This window comes from Furipterus horrens, unplaced genomic scaffold (assembly GCF_987537825.1).
Source record: "Furipterus horrens unplaced genomic scaffold, mFurHor1.1.pri manual_scaffold_5, whole genome shotgun sequence".
Lineage (NCBI taxonomy): Eukaryota > Metazoa > Chordata > Mammalia > Chiroptera > Furipteridae > Furipterus > Furipterus horrens.
The window spans coordinates 86,423,994-86,451,456 of record NW_028327175.1 but is presented as its reverse complement, the minus strand read 5'-3'; the positions used below and the strand labels follow the sequence as shown (position 1 = coordinate 86,451,456).

The 27,463-nt window shown below is 39.6% G+C and overlaps 1 protein-coding gene across 3 annotated transcripts in view; it reads right to left on the bottom strand.

Moving 5' to 3' along the window:
* SNCAIP (synuclein alpha interacting protein) overlaps positions 1–27,463 on the bottom strand; it is a 142,864-nt gene that overhangs the window by 13,902 nt on the left and 101,499 nt on the right. For all 3 annotated transcript variants that reach the window (XM_090276623.1, XM_090276621.1, XM_090276622.1), the window contains exons 4-7: positions 16,348–17,216; positions 14,525–14,704; positions 8,987–9,100; positions 1,334–1,459 (exon numbers count right to left, since the gene is read on the bottom strand). In XM_090276623.1, coding sequence (XP_090132749.1) covers positions 1,334–1,459; positions 8,987–9,100; positions 14,525–14,704; positions 16,348–17,216 — 1,289 coding nt within the window. The remainder of the gene's footprint in view (positions 1–1,333; positions 1,460–8,986; positions 9,101–14,524; positions 14,705–16,347; positions 17,217–27,463) is intronic.

The following is a 27,463-nucleotide window of genomic DNA, read 5'->3' as shown; positions in this document are numbered from 1 at the left end:
AGAAAGAACACAAAATAAGTCAAAAAAGAATGTTGCTTTCTGAGAGTTGTGATATACATATAACATATTTGAACTGTATGACCTTGATGAAGTTTCTCTAATCATGGCTGGCAGCCACATGTTGTCAACAGCTCTGCCAGAGATGTGGGAACAGAGCCAGGGGTGTTGGGACATTTTCAATGATAAGAATAGTGTGATTGCTCTGATTCTGGTAAGTATGGTTACTGTTCATAAATTAAATTCCAGGCCAAATCTAAACCTACTTTCCAATTCAAAGCCTTTCTTCTCCTGACACCATTGCTCTTCTTCTAACTGCTCTTGCCCTACTCTTCAGCCAGCCTCTCTCTTTGCTTTGTCACTCAGGGCTTTCACACTCTTTTCTGGGTGAAAAGATCTGTCTGGTTTTTACATTTGCATGCGTCCCAAACTTCTCAAGGCCCTTGCAGCACCCTGCTACCACGTGCTGCTATGATGGCGGCACTGGGTCCGGCTCAGCTCTATGCAGCTCTGCATTCGGCTGAGGGATGAGATGCCAACTCCTCTTGTAGGAACTCCACCCTCTCTGAGCATGCCTCCTGGATACCCTTCATGAGGAAGAAGAACCTCCAGCCCCTCTCCTGTGGCTCTGCTCCCCAGCTTTTTTACATCATCACACACATAGATTAGAGTAATACTTGTAAGGCATGCTCGGCTAAAAAAATGAGGCTGGTGGGTGGAGTGGCTGGTCAACTAAGGCCTTGGCTAGTCTGCCTGACAGTTGAGGGGATCAGTATCTGAATCCTTCCTGTAATCAATTCTCGTCTTTTCAAATGCACTTGAGAAGCTAAGTCCTGCACACAGAAAGGGGAAAAACTACAGCATGCTCTTGCTACTTACTACTTACTCTGAAGAATTCTTCTAATACAGTCTTAATAAAATCTGTCCTGTTTTTCATACACTTGAGAATAAGTGTGCTAATGTGCTACTGGTAACAAGAACTGTCTGCCATTTGAGAGGCTGAGAGTGATTTCTGGTAGTGATTTCCTGCTGTCTTGAGGGTAGGGAATACTAAATGTCTATTGTCCTCAGCACTGGAGTTTTAAAGTACCACTAAGAGAGAAGGAATAGCTCCTTTCAACATCCAGTGACGTTCAAGGAGAATCTTGTAGGGTTATTCTGCCTATATCTGTGTGGATTTCTGGAAACACAAATATATCAATATAATTCCTTATTATCTACTACAATAGAAAAAGCTGATTGAATCCATTCTTCCAGTGAACAAAATTTCATTTTTTTGTTTGTTTTATTACTTGATAAACTCATTTCACTCTTCAAAGCAGCAGGGCCTGTGTACCTGTATGCACCCCAGGTAGCCATGCTGTGAGGCGACGTGAACGGCGCTGTTGCCATCCTGGTCCACCTCATCCAATGAGATACCCTGTTCTTGCATAAACTGAAGAAGCCAAAGAAGAATCTTCTCCTATAAACACAAAGAGGGTTGGAATTAATGGCATATCACATGGAGAAATCTAATATAAAATTAGAGGAAAACAAAATTCCATATTGTGAAGATAAGATATAATCACGCCTATCATACCAAGAAAAAATTCCCATGCAGTATGAACTGAAAACCTATGAATCTCTGACTGAAGTCAAATACAATTGATTTGCACAAAGTCTGAGGACTAACTCAAAGTCACAAAGCTAGACAGATCCCAGGTGGAAACCAGAATCGAAGTCTTCCGGTTCCAAGGCAATGTTTTTGCTACCTTGTTATATTGTGTAGGCTTCAGAAATATTATTATGAAACCTCGAACTATTGAGATAGCTAGCTTCAATTTTAATCTTATAATGCTTAAACCATGCGTTCCTAATTCCAAACCTCCTGCAATCAACAGGCTTACAAAAAGAGGCAACATGGATACATGGAACAGACTGGCAGATCACAGAGGGGGAGGTTGCGGGGGGGAGTGGGTGAAAGAAGGTGAAGGGATTAGCCAAAGAACATATGTGCATAGGCCATGGCCACAGACAATAGTGTGGTGAAGGCCGGGGGGTGCGGGTGGGGGCTGGGGGAAGGTGGTCAAAGGGGAGGAAAATGGAGGACATCTGTATTAGTGTCAATAATAAAATAAATAAGTAAAATTTAAAAAAGAGGCAGCACCTTAAGCTGCCAAGTATAAGATAACCTCACCAAAATAAAACTGGGACTCTCTTGATTTTCTGACCAAGTATTGGTCATGTTTAAAGGCAAAGCTTCCTCTTCTTCCACGTTAAAGGGAGGGCACCTAAAGCTCTGAACACAGCCTTCCAAAAACAAAGACACACAGCAGCCAGTATGTGTTACCATAATCCATTTGCATTTTATCCACAGAGTTTTTGTGGTATTTTCATGTTATGTTTGGCCTAGGCAGAAAGCCGGGGGATGGGATTTCACTGTTTTAAAATAGAAAAATTAAATATAATGTTAAAAAAATAGGAGCGTGGTAAAAACAACAGCATGAAATTTAGTGGGTGGAATTTGACATTTAAAAAGATGGTCATGTGTTTGAAATAGCCTTGAACCTCTCCTTAGCCTTTTAAAGGATTTTTTTTCCAGTTATTTGCTCGGACTGGTCATGAACTTTTATACTTTTCTGGATTAAATTTGCCTTCACCTTCTGAACATGCCAACTAATCTGCGAAAGGAATGTTGGATAAAAACAGCCAACTCCTTTAATGTTGCACCCGTCATGTGGGGAACAGAGCTCTGTTGATGAAGGCATCTGGGACATCAGGAACAGACTGACATTTGCTCAACACTGTTTCCACATGAGCAAGCAGGGAGTAAGACCCCTAAAGAGCAAGAAGAGAAAAATGTAATCAATGCCTACAACCTACCAAGAATGCACCCAGGGAAAGCAGAGCATTAGCTGCAAAAGCAGACAGACCTTGTAGAAAGTGAAACCCTCAACATGCCAAGAGAATGAGGTGGAACAGAGCCTGGAGGCCAGGCTGGGAGTTAGAATTTGGATAAGGATCTGCGGACAGGCTTAAACACTCTTCTTCAGAGGCCAACTTGGGGGAAGTTGGAGCTGAGATTTGAACCAGAGCAGGTGACTTTTCACATGAATAAGGTAGAACACTTTGTTTTATTTTTCCAAATTCGGTGGAAAGAAGTTAGATTATTTTTATTTGGAGACAGATGATGGCACCGTGTGATTGATCTTAACGCCTTAAAGGTCCTGGTGAGTGGATGTACCTCAGGATAAAGGACACACCACCTGGCTTGAAGTCGATGGCTAAGACACGGAAGCATCAAGAGGGCAGGCGGCTGCACCTCTACAGAGGAAAAGGGCAGCTCTGCCATCTTCAGTGAGTCATCCTCAGGCTCGTGGGGAGTCGGCTTACTCCATTGATAGTAAATCATGGAGTCCTAACACTGCAGCGTGCGAGAGATTTTAGTGAATCATCCACCTCCAGCACCCTTATTTTACAAACCAGAAAAATGAAAAAGCTAGCTGCCTAGTTTCTGATATTCTGACAGCTTTTTTCTTTAGTTAAGCTCAGAGGAGTTCGAGATATTTAGAAATGGTTTATAGGTACCTTCTGGCCAGGCATATTTTCATATTTTTCAGACTCAATTAAATATTATAGTGGCTATGTCTATTCCACAGGCACAGAAAATGTCCTTTCACAGTGTTCTTTTAGTAATGGGGTTGTAGGAAATGGAATACTGCATTTCATATGACTAGGAATTTTCCCCTTATGGACATCTGGGAAATAATCTAGACACCTGGACTTTGTAGGGGACAGATAATGTGGGAGAACAAGACAAGATCTGTGTGAGGCAAGAGTTGCCTTGGCTCTTGATGACTCTTCAAGTCAGGTTCAGTCTATATTGTTACAATGCCCTGCCTTCTTTTCTTATGATGGCATGGATAACTCTTTCTTCCTTACAATTAAAGATCTTACCCAATTCAATATGCAGGACTTACATAAAGGAAGAACCATTACTTTGTCCTTTACAATAAGATAGGTCTTTGCCTAGCACCTCAAATTCAGTTTTGTGTTCTGCACTGGACAATTTAATAAAAATGATATACCATTGGCTTGTCCACTGACCTATTATATGGAAACGAAAATCTCCTCTATGACTACCAAAAGGGTCTAGATGACTAGATACTAATTCACACAACCAACATTTAGGATTTCTGAAATGGGCATGGAGATGGCTAGAGTCCCTGGTTTTGGTAAAACCATGTAACATCCACTTTCAGAGAAATGTTGTTTTCTGCTCTGATATCACTGCAGAGATCCATTGTCCTACAATTTAGACAAGTATAACTTAACGACTATCTAGTTAGGAGAACAGAATAAATACAGCTATTTTCTCCGACCAGGAAGGCCCTTATGAATGCATATGTGTATTATACACACATATATGCAAGGGTGCCCACCTCTTCCTTCTTAGACTTTTAGTGCTCCAACACACACCTACCTATCCCCCACCCAGCCCCTCTGAGGGAGATGTTAAAGGAAGACTGGAACTTCACATCTTCACTTTCCCCAAAATATTGCTTTCAGAGAGCATCCAAGGCAGTTATGTGAATGAAGAGGCTCTCCTTTATTATTTCTCTTTTACAGAGTGTCTCTCCAACTTACATTTATTCCATCCATTCACCCACACATCTATCTCTATCCATTCAACTTTCATTATTGACTGAAAACGTCCTTCATCTACCAGTTTTGTGTTCTGGGAATGCTCTACACTTTTGGTAACCGGTTATAATATTTTGTATTGTGTGTTCCTAAAGGCAATGTGATTATTTAAAAAGGCCATTAATATATGTAATTTATGAGACTTGCTGAACAAAGTCTAATAAAACCTGTAGAGTACTTTTCAATGTACAGGTTTATTACTGGTATAAATAAAACATCTGCAGTTCTGAAGGAGGCAGCTATGTCTGTGATTATAGATCATCAAATCTAATATGCCATCAATTATAAGATTAATTCTAGTTTTGGGAGGTTAAAATGTAACATAAATGGCCAGTGATAATTTCATAATGTCATCTAATTGTGTGATAAATGTAGAATTCAGAGATAGTAAAATATGGGGGAAAAGTACATCTAAGAATTGATTAAATAGGTTAAGGACTGAATAAGTCTTTGGTAAGTTTCTCTTATAGTTTACTTATGGTGAAATACACTAGATAACATTGATAGCAATAACAATAACAATTTGGAAGATATTCAATAATCATAACAGCCAACATTTATCTAGTGTCTACTGTGTGGCCACAATGAGCTGTGCTTCATGTGGCTTTTCTCGTTTAGTTCTCAGAGCAACCCTGTGAGGAAGGTTCCATTAATTGCATTTTAATGATGAATAAACTGAAAACCAGGGAGACCTTTTCTCTTAAAAAGAAAATGTATTAAGGCCATTTATGAGCTAGTGGTGGAGCGCTAAGGTTTAAACACAAACAACTTGACTCAGGAGCTGATGTTCTCCATGACTGTTTTCTGTTTTCTGGGTATGAACATCCACAACTGCTCAATGCCCCATGACCCCAGACTCCATAAAGGACATGCTCCCTTTGCACCATTTGGGTCGCAGAAATCATGGTTAGCTGCCTGTTGGTCTGTGGGTTCGTGCGGGCTCCATGTCAGTTATGCTTTTTCAAAGATCAGTCCTTAGAGAGCGGATGGGGCTCGTGTTAATCAAAGATTTCTCTATTTTGCTTTCATCTGCAATCGCAGCACTCTGAGTATTGTTTACTTACTTCCACCCCATGATGGTAAAACAATCAAGTCAAAGGAATACTTCCCTTTTTCAACGTAAATTGTGGAAAAACAATAACACAGCCTGCAGAACCATCCCTCTCGCTAGCGTGCCTATCACTGTTCATGACTGTTCCTAGGAACTGCTGAGCCTTTTCTTCTTTTCAAAAAGTGCCCCACTTCAATCCGTATCAGAGCAAATATTTAAAAAGAATGAACACCACAGTGTAGGCAAAGGTATCCTTGGTAAATGCTCACAGCTATGATGAAGTTGTTTTGGTAGCAGAATCTCTTGACTGAAAAGTCATATGAATGACTCAGAGACAAAATGAGGGCAGGTTTGAAGTACAAAGTAACAGAGCCCACAGAACCAATGGCCAGCACAACAGAGGCTGAATCCCCCGGGGCAGCTGAGGCTGAGAGGTTCACTGGGAGCCTGGCTGAGACCATTTGAACCCTCACTTATGAATAAAACAGCCCATTACACAGGCGGCAGCCTTGACTTGGGACAATTCTGTCTCAGCTGTTTGCTAGCAACATCTCTCTCAAGGGACAGCAAAGCGGCCTCTCTGAGGACACCCCCATGCATTGCTGAGTGTCCCCGCGGCTTTCACCTTCACACTCTCAGTGCTGCTCTGCAAGGTACCATCAGGCAAGGAAATAATTGTGCCCTCTGAGACTTCACGTGTCAGGATGAGGAAAATCAATTCCTATTACCCAAAGATCTATCACCCCAGGACACCACTAAAAACTGCCAGCTACCCTGTGGTACTGAAGTCTTTAAAGGTAATTTTTACAAGAAAAAGGACACAAATTGGGAATCAAATGGACCCCATTCTTTAAGAATATATGAGGGACAGATGGCAACTAAAAGCAAGAGAAGAATGTTTCTCTATACTATCCTTTTCAGAGGTATTTACTGAAGAAACAAAACTAGAAGTGCCTGCTTGATGTAGAAAAACGTGCATGTGCTGAATCCATTAGAAAACTGTTCAATAACAGTCTTCCTTGTGAAAATATTAGCCTTGTAATGGTTCCAAGTTTAGCATCTCCACAGGTTATCTGTTACATAAGTGGCTGTGGCGGATGCAGGATGGCTGGACAGCATTCACAGTTCTAATGGGTTTCTACATTTTCCACTCGGGCAGGAATGCTCTCCTAAGGGCACTGCTGGGCTGCCCTGCTGAAAGCTGTACTTTAGGTCATTAAAAATGCTTATCAGCTTGAAATAACAACCTGAAGATTGATACAAGCATGAAGCAAATGTCTGACACTGCTCTTCACATAGGTCACTACTTTCCATATTTTCCTCTAGTTCAGCCAAGTAGGCCACACTATCCCCCAATCAGTCCCAGAAAGGTCACTTTCTTTTGTTCTGTCCCAATAGCTTCCAAATTATGAGAAACCTGCTGTGAGGGTTGAATAGAGAAACTGGCATATATAAGCAACATTTCCCAAGACAAAGAGTGCTGGATGCCCAATTATTTACTTTGAGTCTCAGAACAGCAATGCGATCCTTTCCCCTTTTCCTTGGCAAACTCTACCGAAAGTGCAGGCAGCCTTTCCACTAATACCAAAATTCCTTGTTAACTTTTATATAAGCAAATCAAATCAAGGATATGAAACAATTATTCTGACAGTTTGAGAATAAATTAAGTTGTTTTATATTGAAAACAACTTATAAAGATTAGCGGTGATTTAATTCTGTTGGTCATTTGAAAATTGTATTCTGACCTTTGCAGTATAAAAAGGGACATCCTTAGCAAATGCTTATTGACTATTACAATTGTTTGTAGGATATCATGGCTATATAATACACACAAAAAATGGAGTAATCATTTCAAAGATAGTGGCTTTTACAAATTTTAAATGTTCTTCCTGCTACTTTCTTCATTTCTTAAATTTAGTTACAGGTACTCACTTCTTCAATAAGCTGTGTAATCATTTCAAAGGTACTCCATACATCATAAGGTGCTGTTAGATAAAATTGTAAAAAACCCTGCTGCAGCTCTGTCAATGCCACCGTGAGCAAGTTATACAAATTATGTACACAGATGGAGACGCAACAAAATCTAACCCCGAAGTAAGAGGACTTGAGATCCAGTCTTTGCTCTTACTAGCCATTAGACCATGTGCAAGTCACTTAACTTCCTTCAGTCTCCTCATCTATAGAAGGGGGATAAAAACAACATGATCTAACAGGGTTGTTTTAAGAAATTAGATAATGTACACAAATTCCAATGGCATGATGCCTGGTACATAGAGAGAACAGTACATATTAATATATATATTAATTGAAGTTACAATGGCACAAAATAGACCATCACCTAACATGAACCCCCACTAAGAAAGGCTATAGTATTATTCTTGAAGTCAATTTTTGAACTTGAGATTGTCATGCTTGTAAAAGCATAATCTCTTGTTGACAATACCATAATTTACTGCCACTGAGGAAAGTTTATGAAGCCAAAGGGGATATGGTTATATGCATGAGAAGCAATTTTCTTTGTCACAAACAAATAAAATTGAAGCTATTTTAATAGAGTGCTGACTTTATTTTTAAAGACTGCAATTGGCATTTTGTGGTTACACCTTTTTAAAAAGATAATTCATATTCACTCCCTCCAAGGGAGTTAGTGATGATTTTTCTCTCCACACACTGGATTGTGATCTGTGTACATCAAGTACTCACACTGGCATTTCCTACCGTAAAAATTGGTTGTAACTGAGACTCATCTAGTTAGCATGACTGCTCATCTTTAATAGAGGGAGACCCCCTTGATTAATGTCTTACTAAATATCTTCTTCTTAATTTTGGGTTCAAGAATATAGCATTTTTCTTTTTGACAGAAGTTAAATATGTTTATTGTAGAAAATTTGGAAAATACTGAAAAATACAAAAAAAGAAAAATCATTTGTAATTCCACTCTGAGTGGTAACTACTATAAATATGCTGTGACACAGGTTTTTTGGTTTTTTTTATTTTTTTGTCTTATTACCTGTTTCTCTTTCTCCAAAGTTAAAATTTGGCACCAAATTACAGGAACAGTTTTGTATCATACATTTTAACTTAAATATTATAAAATGGATACTTTCCTATAAAATTTCATCACATGGATATAGTTTCAATATTTATCTAATATCCCATTACGGAATATTTAGGTTGTTTTAGAACTTTTTTTCATTAAAAATACTACAATGAATATGATGGCTTATAAACACGATAATTAAAAACTCTTCATACCTGGCCAAAGCAACCTGCGTAATGAATAAGACTCGGAAAATCCTTAGAACAACTCAGTTCTGCAATGGCTTCCGTTTCACTCACCATCCAGCGTACGCACTCTAACTGACCATTCTAGATTTTAGAAAAAAAGAGAAAAAGAAATTAATTCAAGGTAATTCAGGTTTGAAGAGTAGCTCATAGATGGTACTTTTACCAAGAGAAGAAATCACATGAATTTTGCTATTCATATCAGGTTTATTTTATTCAAAATACAGGTATACCACCTATGATATTTCTAATATATGGTTCTGGCTCTAAATCAACTGTAAAATTTACTTAAGTACGTTTTCATAATTTTAATCAGTTATTTTAAAATCACTATATTGAGATATAATTTGCATATTATAAAATATACTCTTTTAAAGTACACAGTTTGATGAATTTTGACAGGTATATACTCACTTGTAACTACAAAGCCAATCAAGACACAGAAGATTTCTTTTATAGAAGATGCTCCCACAGAAAAAAAGACAAACAAACAAACAAACAAGCAAAAAAAACCCCAACTCTGCTAGCCTTTTGCCCTCATTCCTGTCGCCTTCACCCCAGGCAACCACTGATGTGATTTCTATCACCATAAAATAGACTATGTACCCTTTTGCAACTGGCTTCTTTCATTCAGTATAACATCTCAGAGATTCATCCAAGCTATTGCTTTTATTAACAGTTTATTCTTTTTTATTGTAGAGAAGTAGTCCATTGCATGACTATATCACAATTTGTTTATCCATTAACTTTGAGAATAAGATTCTTCCCTTGAGAGGTTAAAATGTTAGGATTCCAAAATAAAGACAGAGAAAATAATCCTATGATACTGGCTCCAATGCAACCTTCACTGCAGCCTGCTCTGACTCTGGGTCCACAATAGCTCTTTTCTCTTGTGCTCAGATCCCATACTGTGCCAGCCCAGGAAGGCAGCTGTGACATATATAACCTAGTGATTAAGACCCAGACTTGAAATGGATTTAAATCCTTAACCCACCACTCAGTTACATGACCTTGATCAAGTTACTTCACCTCTCTGACACTCAATTTTCTCCTCTGTGAAATAGAAGGGTGAGTAGTAACTACCTTATAAACTTATTGTGGAGCTCACACGAGATGAAGCACGTCAGGTTACTAAGCATAAAATCCTTGTTACCTTATACCATCAGATGCTCCCTTACACACTCACCATCACTCTATGAGACATTCGACTGCCTTCCTGGTTTGCACAGCGTGGGGCCTTAGCACAGAAGAAAACAGCTACCGTGTGCATGAAGTCAAGGAAGTCTATTCTAAAAACAAAGCAAGAGGAGGTAATCTGCTCATTCTTCATTTACTCCTATGGAGTTTTGAGTAGTTAACTCCCTACATATGCAATTTATTCCCTCCATTTGGAATATCTAGCATAACTGGGGGTCTGTTGAACAGCTTTCTGGTGTTTCATTCAGATCTAGTTCCTCCCTTTTGTGCCTTCCTTGCTGCCAGGACAGGTTGATCTGTATGGGCTGGTCCCCTGGCCCCTGGCTTCTGGCTGTGTTGGACTATGGAGAGTGGTGGCAAGAGACAGGAAAGGAGAGTGAGTTTAGGTTCCCTCTGATCCTGACTTTCCCCTACTCCTTTATGGGGTTGCCATTGGCTGGTGGAATCCCTCTACCAGTCAAAGGTCAAAAGTCAGTCAGTCTTCTATCATCCAGCCCTCTCTGTCTCAGGTCCTTCAGGCTCTGGGGTGGTAACTGTGCTCTGGTTGTTATCCCTGATATTGCACTTTCCTTTATGAGCTCCCTACACCCCAACCACCCTCCTCCTGTGTATAAATCCTTCATTATAGATTTTCCTTAAATTACACAATTTGAACATGCCAAGTGCTTCCTACCTACAAGGATTGAAAACAATGATACAGTGTGCTTCGTTTCTCCTGGATGAAGGAATGGGAACCATTCTACTAGGCGAGACAGTTTATAGAAACAGGTATTTATACAGAATGCAGAAATATGAGCCAACATTTCTGATTTTAATAATTTGGATCTTCTTTCTTGCTCTAACTAAATGTTTATTATTTTTTTGTTTTTTCATAGAACTAAAGTTGGTTCTGTTGACTTTCTCTTTATTTTTCTATTCTCTATTTCATTTATTTCCAGTTGAAATTTTTACTTCCTTCCTTCTGCTTGCTTTGAATTTAGTTTGCTTTTCTTTTTCTAGTTTCCTAGAAAAAGGTAGAAGGTTAGGCTATTGATTTGAGATCTTTATTCTTCTTTTTTAACACAGACGTTTATAGTTATAAATTTCCCATTGAGCACTGCTTTAGCCTCATCCTTAAATGTTGGTTATGTTGCATTTTCATTCTTCTCCAAATATTTTTCAATTTCCCTTGTAATTTCTTCTGTGATTCAATGATTATTTTAGAATGAGTTAATTCCATAGACTTGTAAATATCCCTAATTTCCTTCTGCAGTTGATTCCTTATTGCATTCTATTATGCTTGCAAAACATACTTTGCATGATTTCAATCATTTTAAATTTATTGAGACCTGTTCTATGGCCTAACATATGGCCTATTCTGGAAAATGTCCCATGTGCACTTGAGAAGAATTCTGCTCTTATTGGATGGAATGCTTTGATACATGTAGTTATTCAAGAAGGCAACACTTAAATGAGTAAAATGCTGCTGGAAAGGCAAAAGAAATCTATCACTACTATGAGTTTAAAAGCAATCTCACTTGCCATAAATAGAAATACCAAGAAAAACAAAAAAATATTATTAAATTCTAGCCTGGGGTCACTCACTGTACATTACAAAGCAATGTCAGTAGGTTGTGTTTGAAATAATTTTTCTCTTCAGACCAATATTTTCTCTTTGAGCTTAATCAGAGGAACTGAATGAGAAAAAGGGATTAAGGTTATTTCACTCTCAGTCTGTTAAACTCCTAAAATAATTGTTTGTTCTCGCCCCATTTTAGAAAACACAGGGCTTTCACCTTATAGAAATCCTTCTTTCCAAAGGCACTCAGTAATGCTTTGGACTCCTATAGAACCTAGTGTTGGGTCCCCCAGAAAACATTCAGTAAAGTCTATATGTAACTGGTAAGAATTTATTATGTTCCATTTAAGGAGTTTAAGAGTCAGAGAGAGATATTCGTAAGGCGTGGTATAACTTTGAAGCTCTTTTTTCTCAGGTAATCTTTTTATTTGATACCTTAACTCTGACTCTGCTTCCTGTCAGCTGAGTCCTATTATCTGCCCATTTGTACCAAGTCTGTTTGTCTTTAATGACAACAGGGCTCTCAGAACTGTGCTTAATAAGGTGAAACACTCTAGCCAGTTACTGGTGTTCAAAGGAGGGCCCTAAAGCAGAAAATGATGACTTCTTAGGACTCTCTCTGAATTAACATCCATTCAAATATACTGAACAGGCTGAAGTAGGACTTGTGTCAGGACAGATTTCTAAAGGGGGTGGCACTTAATATAAAGTATTTGTATTTACTGCTTTTGTAAAATCTATGTTAAAGGAAGGCACAGAAGAACACCCCCATTTCTCAAATCATTGTCCAGAAGTAAAGCATGAAAAGCTTGGGACTCCAAATCTATAACAGCTTTTGAGTCTCATGGGTTTATATGTGTTCTTCATTAAAACAAACAAACAAAAAGTGCTAAGTTTTGCTTGCTGATTGTATGATGGCAATACTATGTTGACTGGAGGAGTTCAAGAATGAGTAACACTTAATATGGATACTACAGAAGGAGTTTATACCCCGGGTTGGCTTAATGACCACTAAGTTTCTTGTATACCTTCCTACTCTAAAGATTCTTATTCTATCAAAAACAGGACTAGGGCATGGAAATTAAGAAAAAAAACCTTTTTCATCTAACTATGTAGTTAGAATATATTCAATCATCTACCATTAGCCAGGAAAACTATACATTATAAGTATTTTATAAACACTAAAATAGTTAGTGTTTTAATGTCAATATTCATTGGCATTGTAAGAATATTTTATTCATCACTGGCACATGCCCACTGATGATTAGACCCAACCCTATTTTCCCACTCTGACATAGGACTAGATCTTGAATTTGCCATCTGCATATGAATTACTGACAACTTACCTGGGTTTTCCACCAGGCTATCAATTCCTTAAGAAAAAGGATTATGTGTCTCATTAAAGTTTTTATTACTATCACCCAACACAGTGTCCGGTGGACTTGGTATTATTGTTAAACTCAACTATGGTGAACCTCGAGGTCATATTTGATTTCTCTTTCTTCTCGATGGCTGCCTGCAGGTCAGTTCTTAATCTGATACAGCATCACTTACAACTAAAGAAAAATGATATCCACTGAGATCATAGATTTGTCATTTTATTAATAAGTTTTTTTATGCTATCTTTGAAATAATACCTTATCACTGAGTAAAACTAAATAAAATAGAAAACAACTTTTTTTTTAAATTTTATTTTTTGGTTTTTCAATTAGTTGTCCCACTTTTCCCCCAGAAAAAAACTTTTAATACATAAACCTTTAGTGAATGGTAAATAAAGACATAAAAATTCAGATTTGCATAAAAAACATATTAGAGCTGAGATAGCAATAACTTGCTTTTCAAATGTTCTATGTTCTTTAGTGAATTCAAAAGTAGATTTAACTAGCAAGTTCTCTTAATAAATTTCAATATAATTCCATTAATAAAAATTATGATTATCCAGCTTTTGGAGCACATTATTATGTGAAGTACATATGCAGAAGCACAAGCTGTATTATATTTCCCTAAACTTCATTTCTAACTTCTTAATAAATATGACTGGATTCCACATTTATTTGCCAAAACTGTAAAAGTAATTTTAGTTTAATAGCTAAGCTTCTAGTGTGTGTTATATATTTCAGAGAGGCACTCACTACAGTGCTAATAAAAGACAATGTTTTCCTGTACCAAAGTTTCTAGGTTTTAGCGCTAACACAGTCGGCATTAATTTGTGTAGATTTTGACAGAAAGCATACTATGCTCTGCAAGAGCTAAACTCAGACTCAGCACTGATATTCTAAATAACTGATCCTGAAGACATTTAAACTTCAGATGTGATCCATAAGCAGCCCACTTCAGGATCTGAAATACTCCTGAGGGCTATCATCCCTTGAAATATACCATGTCCTCATTTGTCTTGTTCATTATACTCACATTAGGAAAAAATGTAATAGTCTCTGATAGATCCAGGTGTGGTTAAGAATCTAAATGGCAGTGTCCATAAATAACAAAAGTTCTTAGCATTGCAATAGATCATTTCTCTTTCTCTTTAACTAGCTGATTTCAAGCTTCCCCTCATTGCACAATAAACTGGAATGTAGTCTCAAAATCTCAAAGCAGTTCATGACTGAAATGATTAATCTCTTAAATATAACATGTTCACTTGCTGTTTGCTTGGTATATCACTCTTCTCTCCCCATTCCAACACTTTAGCTCAGTAGGAATCTTAAAACAGAAACCCATTAGCTGTGGGGTGCCAAGCAGCACCCACTCACCTTGATGGCTAGGCCCGCTGGAGTCAACTTCTCGGCATTTCGCTCACTGAGGCAATCTTCTCCCATCAAAGAGGTGAGATGCTGCAGACACTCTGCGTGGCCCTGCGATGCGGCAATGTGTAAGAGATTGTTTCCACGTTCATCGTGAATTTTGTCTAGATTGTCAGCAGCTAGGTGTGGCTGTACAAATAGCAAGATTAGAAAAACTCAAGTCAATAAAGCAGAATGAGACACTCTGGGATTTTTTTCTGGGCCCTGGGAAGAAGAGATGAGTTTCCAAGAAGCTCTGGTAGCAGCCACTGGGATCTAGTAAGTCAGAATTCCTTGTTATTAATTCTAAAGATTTTCCATCACATTTTTTTTATTACATTATGTTTTAGAACATAAAAGCTCCAGGGACTAATTTTTATGTGAGAAACATGGTGACAGGGACAGGTCGGCAAGCCTGGGGAGGTTCCTAGCTGGCTTGCAAACAACTGATGACATTTACACAACTGGAAGTTTCCCTGTCTGTCTCCTCCACTCCATTGCTAAGTTCTGAGGCCAGGTTGTGTTATGGTCCCACTGTAGGTCAGTTGAAAGAATGAACTACTAGTTTCAACCATCTGCTTTGCCTTGAACCATGGAGAACTGGCTTTGACTGCAAGCTACGGGGTGACTGCTCCAACTCCTCCTCCCATGGGGACCTCCCCAAACAAGCTCCTGGGGTTATCAGGAGGCTACCTGTCTTCGGTTTTCTCATCTATGGTGAAGTTCATCCCCTGGGTGTAAATGAGTTGATAAAGATTGTTTGGTAAATTGAGAGATGTTATCATTTGGTAAACATGAAAACACGGGAAGGGAAAAAGAAAGAAATGAACCAAAGAGAAATAGAGAAGAAAAGCCAAGAGAAATGGAAAAGACATTTTCAGGAGAAAAAAATCATTACTTTACTTAGTAAAATTATTCAATCATATCATCCTATTACAACAATAAGATTTGTGAGAATAGCATAGCGCAAGCACACTGTACTTATCTATGCATGGCTTTCCCCTAAGTAAAACCACACTGCCAGGATGTGATGATTTTCCTGAATGAGACTTTAATTAACATCATAGTATTAGCCCAGGCTTGCTACTGTTGGATCCAAGTCTGGAAGCCAGAAAAGAACAATGCAGGCAGATGGAGTATGATTTCAGTTCAACTCTCTGAGCCTAAGCAGAACAGACTTTTCTTACATCATGTTACTCTGTTTAGAGTCTTTAGAAAAGCTTCTTCATGCTCCCTAGACATGCAGAGCTGGAACTAGTAAAAACTCCATGTGGGTCAGAGGGCAATCAAGCTCCAGGGTAAGCGTCTATCTGCAAATGCTTTCAAACATCCTGGTCCAAGTCTTCGTAATAATAATCAGGACAAAACAGAAGACCCTCTGTTCATGTATCTGGCAGGTCCACCTTCAGCAAGAAACTGACATTCCCACAAATAAATGAGTAAGAGCATTGGAAAGCATTAGAAAAGCAAAAAGAAAGACATTAAGATTCAAGTTAAAGAAAGTGCTGGGCTTTCTGTTTTGTTTTTCTTGCAGATTAAGTGTCCTTATTCCAGTTGAAGTCATGCAAAGTTAAAGTGAAATAACACTCCCTCTATAGTCTTTTGTTTTTCCCTGCCTTAACCTCCTAACTTTTTATTTTAAAACTCAAAAGTCAAATCACCTAACTAAAGCCTTAAGTAAAGACCAAACAAGAGCAGGAACAAATGTTATCATCATTCTGTTGCTAATGAATGGAGCTGATAACTAAAGTCTCTAAATTATTCGGGTGTACGCTCAATTAGATCAGACTTACCAGGAGAGATATTTGTCCTTCTTTAACGATGTTCAAGATGCTTCTCACTTTTTTCAGATACTCACTCCTTTCTTCTGGGCCTTGAGAGCTGGTCCAGTTCATGCCACTGATCTGCTCTTCTAGTTTGGGTTCTGTTGCTGAGGACTGCAGGTGGAAGGCCCTGAGCTGGCAGTCTGGCACTGGCTTCTCAATCTTTCGACTATGAGCATCAGGGAAGGTCTTGTTCAGGAAGTCCTTACTCTGGTTTTCAGGCTCGTGTGCAGAGCCACATTTAACCAGGGGCGGCGAGCTCTCGGAGTCTTCGGTGGAGAGCTTTTGCTGGTCACGAAGAACAGATGACGCTTTTCTCAAGTGAGGGCTTTTCACGGGAGAAAGAACACAGAAGGGTGTCATGTTCGATGGTGAGTTCTCAGCGCTTCCTGTGGAGCAGCCTTTGCCAGAAAGGCCATTGATGGTGGCGCATAAACCCAAAATTCTTTTTTCTGAAGTCACCTTGGTAAAAGAGGCAAGCTGTTGGCTGGATTTAATATAAGGCACATCCAGGATTTCATCCATGTCGAGGTCATAATGCTCCAGTTCGCCCAGCAATGCACTAGGCTCTGTGATCTTACTTTGGGGGCCGCCTTCTCTGTCCGCGGGGCTGAGCTCTTCGGCTTGGGGGCCTGGGTCAGCATCACCTCCTTTCTGGTACTCTGCCTTCTGGTTCTTCTGGTCATCACTTTCATTGTTGTCCAGAGTCTCCGGCTGATGTTTCAGTGGGGAAACTCGCTTCACTGGGCGGAACTTACTGTATACATCAGCGATTCCTGTGGGCTTTTGCGTGTTTGTAATAAGAGTTGAGACGCTGCAATTCCAGCTAGAGCTAGAAACTGTTTTAAAATAAAAGAGGAGACTATTAAATTGAAACACTAAAAATATCTTGGCCATGCAGGCAGACATGGTCCACTCAAGTTATGCTCAAAGTAAGCCCTTGTGTAAGGGACCACTTAAAATGTATATTATAAAACAAACAGTTCACACTTAACACTGCAAAACAGTTAAAGATAAAAGAAAGTCATGATACATTGGTTCTGAATTAATTAAAGTAGTAGTAATGGTGAAAGTAGACAGCTAAAGAAAACAAATGCAGAAGGTTATTTAGGTTTCTTCCCTGGATAGTTCCACCTGCCTGGCAAGTATTGTGATACCTGTCACCACCCTGAAAAGCAGAATTGGAGTACAGGATTCTGTGTTAAATGAACTTCCAAATTAATTTAGGGAGAGAAGGGATGTATGTGCACACATTCCCGCATGTACACTCATGCACACATATGTACACCCCTGAAGCTCAAGGCGTCCCATATAAAGAAAGGATACATTGTTTAATATTGGGCAAACAAATTATGACAGATTGGGTGATTCACGAGGTGATTTGTTAAGACAGATTAGGGAAAGAACAGGAAGGAATTAAGCGGTCAGGAGCTGACAGGACCAGTGGAGATAAGCCGAGGCTGAGTTTACTCCATCCGTAGATGGAGCACCCCAGTTAAACATTTATTAGGGACATTTCATGGTGCTCTCCAGACAGGACACAGCAACGTGAAGCACTGACACCTCACGACTGAACGAGCTCTTTAAGATACAGTGCTGCGCTTCACTGTTTGGAAAGCTGGAAACAAACAGGAAGAGAAGGACATTGCAAAGCGGGGGCGGAGATGTAGGCAGACTGATTTTCTTTTTCCTCATTTCTGTTCAAAGCTTAGGTAAACACTGCATGGTTTGTGTTTGAGTGTCTGGTTGAGATGCAGTATAAAGTGAAACATCTGGAGGTGAAAGGTAAGAACCACCACCTCTCCCAGTTAGCCTCATATGAAAGGCCACCCTGTCCTCCTCACGGTGCAGGATGGTGGAGCAACGCCAGTGTCCTTGGCCACGATGATAACTGCTTCCTCTCTGGGACACTCCCCTGACCAGATGACAGATGCCCCAGTGCCCGTGGACACATGCAGGCCAGTGACTTATGGATTCCTCCTCCCCTTCCACTTAATTTACACCATCCCCCATTAAAGGGGTGAGGTTTCAGGACATGCCCTCCAACCATGGACCTCTCATTTTTCTATCCTTTTCCGGAACAACGGCAGCTGGGAAGATGGTGACCCAAAAGCATGTTTTTGTGTCTGTTCTTTGCTATTGGGCACAGCAAGAGAGACGGGGATATACCTAGGTCTATCGTTTCTGCAAGAGTCCCTGGCTACCACTGATTTGGGGGGTGAAAGTGGAATGTGAGTTATTAAAGGTCCCCAAACTTAGAGCACTGGTCCTTCTTCCTCCTGCCAGGATGTGTTCTAGAAGGATTCAGAAAAGTTCTGGAGCTAAGGTAAGGAGGTGAGAGTGAATGTTCTGAGCCTGAATGCCATATAACAGTGGGTGCGTTCTTTCTCCAAAATGGACCTCAGTTTTGCAAGGAGTTTCAGAGGGTCCGCACTAAGCGGTCCTCCTCTGAGGCCCTTCCAGCTCTGGCATTTTAGAATCTAAGAAGAGGATATTATAAGGTGCGGGGGTAGGCTTGGATTCTGTTCAGTAAGGCACAGGTAATAACAGGGAATGTTCTAGAAGAGAAAAAGGATATCTAGATGCTCTGAAGCTGCTGCTTCGTTTCCCTTTTGTTGGCTCTGGTTCTTAGTTGTACACAGTATTTGGCACAGAGCAGACAATTAGCAAATGCTAGTATTTAAATTTGAATCTCACTTTGTACAACACATTAAATCTCTTTTTAAATGCCCAAAGTGCATCCTTCTGAGGGATTTACAGCTTAATTTCACAGGGTAAAAAGGTTCTGTTAATAAACTCAGAAGAGTGATAATTACCAATATGAGCTAGATTTTCTAAAGTTATGTATGAAATGTAAATATGCAAAAGGCAAAGACTAATTCCAGTTGGTCCATTATAAATGTAAAAGCTTTTCTATCCTTTATATGTCCTTTCTTCCTAAAAATGTAAAGCTATGAAAAAACTAATATCTGCCAGAAATTTCTGCCAGGCCTTTCTCTTTTCCTTTCAAGAACACATGCTTACTTATTTAAAACAGAAAGATAATGGATATAGAGTTTATAATGTGTAAATATGCCTTTAATTCTATCCATCAACTTTCTGAAAAGCTTTAAATATAGTAAGATATATATGTGTATATATATTCCTTTACATTTCTGAGATAAACACTTATTATTAGATATATTTGATAATATTTTTGAAAATTACCTTCATTTCTTTGGAATGTCTTGAGAATGTGCATCTCAAAATATAATAGAGAATTTTTAAAGGCACAGAACTCAGTGGGCCAATACAATGAGTGCATTGTACCAATATATCTATTTATTGTATGTATAAGGTCGTGGGTTCAAAGGGCCACTCTTTTATGTTGGCTTTATTTACATGTGAAATTTTTTCCAAGTGATACAGGGAAATGGATACCATATGTTTCCCAGCTGTTCTGTTCTGACAGGAGCCATTAGGAACGCGTATGGAAATGAATTCTGTCTGAGTCTTATAAAAACACTTCTTTCCACAGAAGGGTCTAGAAACTGAAGAATGGGTGTCAACATTAGACTTGTTGTCCTCCCCCTTATTCAAATGTATGACTCTTTTTTTAGGTGGAAAGCAAAATCTATGCTTTCTAGTCTGTGTCTTGACTACTGAGGGAAAAAATCCTAGTTGTGAGAAATGGATTATTTAACAGGTTTTCACGAGAAAACTCTAATATGTTACTATATGATAAGGGCAATTTTATATATGTGCAAAAGATAAAACTCAATTAGTTTATTTCTTCTAAGCTGTGCGGATGGGTACTTTAGCCACAACACAAAGAAAAGAAACTATTAATAACTGGCAAGACTTTCACTTCTAATTCTATAAGAAATTTCACTTGCACGTTGTTCTACCTCAACACCATAATAAATTTCATATACTGAGTGGAAACAAACTTCAGCCTAACTGTGGTTACTAGGAAGATTTTGAGGCTATATTTGTTTTCTGAAAATCATGAGTAAATACTTCACATGTTAACAAACTTTAAATCCCTAAAAATTTTATCTGCAATCTTATTAGATCTTTACAAGCTCTGTTAGAATGGGGTCTGTGTCTAATTTATCTCTCTATCCCTCAAAGCACCCAGAAAATTGCCTTACATAAGTAGGTTCTTAATGACTTTTGAATGGATTCATTTTTAACATCTTACAAAAGCAAACATGTCTAATATGCTTTAAATCTGTCTGCTGATTATGTCACAAATTTTCTAAAATAGTCAGCAGGTAACTGGAAGTGTATCTGAGGCTGATTTATAGGCCATAATTATCTCTTCCAGTCAACTGGCATTTGGAACGTCTCCGATCACCAGCAAGATATTTCCACTCGCCCGCTGACGATCCACACTTTGCCATTTATTTAACAAGCATTTATTGTGAGCCTAGGAATTGCAAGTATTTGTTGCAGGTAGCATGTTCTGATTTAGGGGTCTTATCCCTCTCCGCCTTTTTCTGCTTTGCCCCTTCCCCTCCTCACTTCTCTCTCTCTCCCTCTCTACTCCCTCCCCCAAGCCCCCCCTGGTAAACCTGGCCTGGGTCATGTGACCGCTTCCACAGTCTTGCAAGCAATCCACCTCCAAGGCATGGCTCGCCCTTCTCTTCCCTTGACCCCTGCCTCTCACCCCTCAGGAACCAAGTCCTACTGTGGTCTGATCCGAAATCCTTCCCAAACCCTCTTTTTTCATCCTTTCATACTGGAACTACCCTGAAATCCTCTTAGAGCCTGGGCAAGGTTCTACCTACTTTTTTGGTCTTCCTTTGCAGTTCTGAGTTATCCCTCTTTGGATAAGTCTGAGTTTGTTACTTCTTAGCTCAAAAACCTCAGGTGGACCTGCACTGCCAAACATAGTATTTCCTCCATGCAGTAGCTAAGGTGGCCCACAGCTAAATACCCAGAGTGGAACCATGCTAAATACCCCTGACTGAGAGAGTGAGGGAGTTATACACCTTTCAACTCTCTTTCTTTCTCCTAATGAATTTTAGGAGCCTCAGTTTAAGGTTACAATGAATTTAACTCTTCTTCAAAATTTATAATTTCCCTTTGGAATAATGAGGCCGCAGGCCATAAGTTCAGAAATTTTCATAGGTAAAGTGTTAACAGCAGTATTTTATTTTCATCACATTCATTTTAATGAAGACTTCAAAATTATTGCAGGTGACATTGGCTTTCTATTTACAACACTGGCATAAAGTTTGTTTTAAAACCAAGTGTTTAAAAGTAAGTTACTTTAGATAAATATGTTAAATAAATAATAGTACAAGTGGAATACAAGCAATGCAAAAATAACAGAGGTAGACGCTGGGTATAACACACATTGTGGAAAAATACCTGAATTACTGAGGTTTGGGAAACCCAGGCTTTCATGATGGCAGCTAAATTCTTTAGCATGGGATATAGCAGTTCTTTGTTTATTTTCTAATTTTTCTTCTCATCTCAGCACCCTTCATTCCCACATTGCTAATTTTTCCCTATCCTTCCATCACTATACTCACCCTTTCCAGATAAAATATGTCCTTTCTGCATTGCTCCTGCCTTTGGGCAAACTCCCCCTCTCCTCGATCTCTGCCTGAGATGCAGGCTCATCGACAGAGTTCCCTCTGGTGTCACCTCCTTGGTGCCCTTCCTCTGACTCTCCCAGGGAATCGTTGGTCCTTGTTTCTCACTGCCCTGATAGTATTTGGCCGTACACAGAGCTGGGCATTTCTGAAGTTCTGTTGTAACTATTAGCTCATGCCTCTGCCTCACCTTCTCTCTTGATAGTTCCTCAAGGGCAAAGATTGCTTGTATCTCCTTGTGTTTATAACCAGTCCTCTGTCTAGCATAGCATCTCACAGATATTGGGGCTCAGTGTCTGAATCTTTTAATGAGTAAATAAATGGAGGAGAGCGGGGAAAAGGGAAGAAGAAAAGAAGGAGGGAAGGAGAAAGAAAGGAATATGTTAGACTAAGGATGCTAAGTGTAGTAAATAAATAGGAGTCTGGTCACAACGAGGCACTCTGGCCACATTGTGGACACACTGACTGTACTGACTATTTCAAAGATAGCGTCAGTAAGCTACTGAAGATGTTCAGACATTTAGAAGATGCGCTGCACATTTAAACATCTGCATATATTTCCTACAAGTTCTAAGTCTCGATTTCTTCATCTGTAAAATAAAGGGGTTAGACTACATGATTGCTAAGACCTGACCCACCTCTAAATCTCTGTGACGGTATGGAATGTCTACAAATAACAGGGTTCTTAATTCTGAGTGATTCACTATGAAACACTATAATTCTTCTGGATCCATGTCTCTCAACAGATCCTTACAAATTTATAATTATGAGGCTACGCTGATGCTGACACAGAACAATTCTTTGGCTCTTGGGACTGATAAATTAGTATTTTCTTAGGAAGATAATGTACAGTTTGCCATTGCAACGGTGGATCTAATTTTCTAGACTTAACGTCAATGCTGGCTCCCAAAAGACCTATTTACTTTACTTCTAAATATGGAATTATGCATTCTATATTAGAAAATATGAACTTTAGACACCAAGAAGGAAAAGAAAAGGGATATGCCTTTGGGACAAAATAATGTATCCCTACTGTTTATTGTTAAAAATTAAGAGAATTCGATATTCCACAAAACAAAATGGTCAGTTTTAACTGTAATTGCCTTAAGTGTACATAACAACACACTACACGTCTCTAGCTACTGGAAACCTAGGCACCTTCAAGAGCATACCTTTTAAGTTCTCCAACATTCCATTTTCTCTCATTTTCACACCCGAGGGAAGGCCATGATGAAGGATGAGGGGTGCCGGAGCTAGAGTTACGAGTTTCCTTAACCCAATGTAAACTGAATTCTCTAGTGGGCCCACTTATTGCAAACACCTCAGGCTCTGGAAGACGTGGTGACAGGTGACTTATAGCATCTCCTGAAAACAGGAAGAGGGTAGGGAGTCTGAGTAAGGACTGCCTGCTGGATACTCTGTGTTGTCCTAGACTGGAACCTGATCCTCCAAAAGGTTGCGTTCACTCCGGATTTGGAGAATTGTGTTCAGGTCATAATGCTTGGAATAAGGAATGTGTGTGAGGGACACATGTTTCTGGAACATTCCCAAGGGGCTGCTTGCTCATCCTTTTCATTGATGCCACAGACCCCTTCCTGGGAGTATTCTGAGGCTTCAGGGGAAGTACAGAGGACTTCAGTACTGTATTTATAAAAATATCAATCAGTGATTTATTCACAATAAGATGTTGAAATACTGTTGGAAAAGATTCATGATTTGGTTCTAAATTTCCTGACTTTAAGTGGCTGCTGATATCGAGCAGCTGTTGGAAGGGTCAGATTTACATTTAATTATTTCTAGTTCTGTCCAGAATTGTCGAGCCCTGCTCATGTAACTTTGCACCCCATCTACACCCACTTCTTTGGTCTGTGAATATTCATAGATACTCAAGCCCCTATTACCCTGGATAGAAATGATACTTCTTCACCAAAAAGGCATGTTCTATCATAAAATCAGACTCAATATTTGACAACTTTAAACCGTTGGACTTTAAAAGTACAGTTCACATAGAATAACAATTGGTGGGTCTAAGAAAGTACATGGCTTCAGAGTTGTTCTGTCATCTAAAAAGTATGCTGACCTTCACTTTGACATGACCAAAACCTATTAAATGGATTAAGTCTTACATTCATTCTGGGTTCCTTCCCTCCCTCCCTCCCTTCCTTCCCTTTTTCCCTCTTCTGCTGAATTGAAGAAAGAGATACACATCAAAAGACATCAAGCAGAGAAGCGCAGAAACGGGAGCGCTTGCTCCGTGTGTTTTCTGGAAAGTGTTACCAAGCTCAGTTGGTTTCTGAAAAGTGCAGAAACACACTTACCAGTTTTAACTGAAGGTGGCGATGTTTTACAGTGTTGCTCTAATGTCAAAGACAAAGAACACCAAGGTACTGCTTCTTTGTAAGGGAGAGCAGGAGGCAGAAGGAGAGCAGCGTGTGTGCTCGGGGCAGGCACGACAGGGAGAGCACTGGGACAATCCCTATCCTCTGCTCCCCTTCTCCACTGATGGCTCCTAGAATGCCTGTTTCTTTTACTTATGAATAGAGTTATGCATCCACATTAGAAATACAGCTTTAGATAACAAGAAGAGAAAGAAAAAGGTGTGTTTTTAAAGTACAAGAGTGTCCTACGTTTTTTTTTTCCTGAAAGTTAAATGAATTCTATTTTCTGTGAAAAGCAGAGTGGTGAGTCTGTGAAACCTGGTCCTATTTGAGCGGACGCACTTTAAAAGAAATGGGAGGGAGAACCAGCACTGGCCTGCAGCCTATTTCTCCCCTTGGCAGGCCCACCAGCGCTCCTGCTGGGGCCAGGGTTCCCAGTTACAGGTTGCAGAGAGGACAGAGCAGGTGCAGCTGAACAAAGCCAATGCAACAGACTTGTCCCAGGACAAATGCCTGGTGGAGCCACTCTGTCTCCATCTCCTGGTACAGTTCAGTTTGCACTTTGCGGGCACTAGTATAACCAAAAAGACGTAACATGCAGTTTAAGACTTCCTCAAAATGATATTGCCTAATTGGAATTTGAAAATTTCCTCCATTTAACACTTTAGAATTGCTAATACAATATATTTCTGTAAAGCTGTCTATGTTCTGGGTACAAGTATATGATTTTCTTAGAGTTTTTTACAAGAACTGGAGAATGGTTGAGCAGTTCTCAGGTACTCTTACTTGAAAATAAACGAGAATTCAGGGAAGTTTAAGTGTTATGTGGAAATTACACAGCACACCGACTTCTCAACCAGGGCTGAGGCTCCCTGACTCCAACTTGTTTCTATAACACTGCACGGCTGCTTTAATGAAAATGAAAATTACTTCTAAAATGTGCAATTCACGTTTTCTCTATTTGGGTCACATTGTAGGAAATTAGATTTCAGAAACCAGTGGCAAAACCTGGTTGCACTCATTTCGGACTCATTTTTACCTAAATCCCAAACTGTTCTCTCCCTAGATTTTGGCAACCACTGACTATGAAGCGTCTGTGTGAGAGCAAAGTTAGGAAAATGATTTTTAATGACACATTTTCTTAGAAAAAATTAAGTGGAAGAATTTCTCGGCTTTAACTTTAGTGTATCAACCTAAATTCATCTTGTCACTGAGAATTTGTTCTTTAAGCTGCTGACTCCTTCAACTGGTTCAAGGTGGCAATCTCTTCCTAAGGTAAACTAGAAATAGTGTAGCTTGTTCAGAAATGTTCAAGTAATCAGCAGAATGTTAAAATACTTTTATAGGGTTTAGTCATTCAACAAACATTTGTTGAATGTCTTCTGTGCATGTGGCCCTAGAACTGCAGAGGTGAATAAAGTAGACATACTCCTTGTCCTAATGGCAGAACCAAAAAGATCTCGGAAAAAAATACAAGAGGAAAGATAATTCTGTGGAGATCCAGGTGAAAAGAAGCCCATTTTCAAATGGTTAAAGCAAGAGAACATCTGGCTGGTTCCAAAGTTCTTACATCTAGAGCAGAGTGAGCCAGGCTGAATGGGATAGAAGATGGAGTTGGGGGCGGTGGTCAGGGGCCAGCTCATTTGGGGGTTTTATTGGCCACAACAAAGAGTTTAGTTTATATTTTAACTGAAACGTGGTATCCCCCGGGGTATTTCACAGGGAAGTGAAATGATCTGCTTTATATTATAGAATACATCCTCTGCCTACTCTGTGGGAAACAGGGAGTGGGCAAGGGCTGGTTGTGAAAAAAGAAGTGAGGCCCATTCATGGCCATTAACCCAGAGGAAACATAAACGTGGCCTGGACTAGCTGGTGGCTGTGGAGATGAAGGGAAGTAAACAGATGGGGAGTCATTTTGAGCACAGGCATCTCAGGACCCGGGATATAAACTGATGCCGAGTTGGAGGGAGACGGAGAATTCTGACTTCAGCCAGTGAGAGGACATTTTAGTAAACTGAGTGCCTTTACTGAGGGGGAGCCTGATGAGGAGGGAGAATCAAGTCTTCCTCCTCAGAATTCCATAGGGCATGTCATGTAGATACTGAGTGAGCTATTAAATAGGAGGCGAGCAGCAATGGCATGTAGGTGGTATTTGAAGCTGTGGGAATAAATGACCTATCAGCCCAAAGGAAGAGAAGAGACAGAGTCCTATTGAATACTCAAGTCCCACTGAGATATCTGTAGGTTAAGCAGAGAAGGAGGTGCAAAGGAGACGAAGGTGTCAGTATTAGGGGGGAAATGAGGAGAGAGGTGGTATCACAAAACTAAGAGAGGAGAATGTTTCCAGAAAGGCACAGCCAAGTCTCAAATACTGTGAAGAACCCAAGAAAGAGGGGGATATTAGTATCAATGGACTTAACAACGTGGATGTTGTGAGAGTTCCCGGAGAGGTGCAAGTCATACTGCAGGCACTCACGGTGCGCGGGAGGGGGAAGACAGAGATGCAGGTTCCCTTGTCTTTTCAAAGCAGGTTGGCCGTAAATTGGGAGGTGGGGCAAGAGGCAGCAGCAGAGAATCAGGTGGAAGCCACTAGAAGGGGTACTGTTTGTTTGTTTTTTAAGATAGGGAGATAATTAGAGGGGGCTTGTATAATGAAGCCCGTAGAGAGAAAGACACGGATGGTGTAGCTAAAAGGGGAGACAGCTGAAGGATCAAGGCGTCAAACCAAATGAAGAGAAGGTATGTCCCATACTTCATTTACAATAGAAAACCCAAAGAAGCAAGGCTGCCTATCACCTCTTCACACATTCATTCATCCATCCCTACCTCAATATACAGCGGTAGGCATACGCAGGTTACAGCTGTTCATATGGAAAAAGACACAATAGTTAATAAATAAGTAATAATAGAAGAATAAAGTCTGTGTTTCACAACTGTAAACCTACATTTACCCAACCCTGTATTTGGCACCAGTGCCAGGCACTGGAGATACTGAACAAAATTAACCCAAAGAAATTTTATTTAGCCTATCAGAGAAAATTGATATTAAACCAACATCACATTATTAATAAATTTTATAACACAGGTATTTAAGTAGGAAAAGTACAGAGAGCTAGGAAA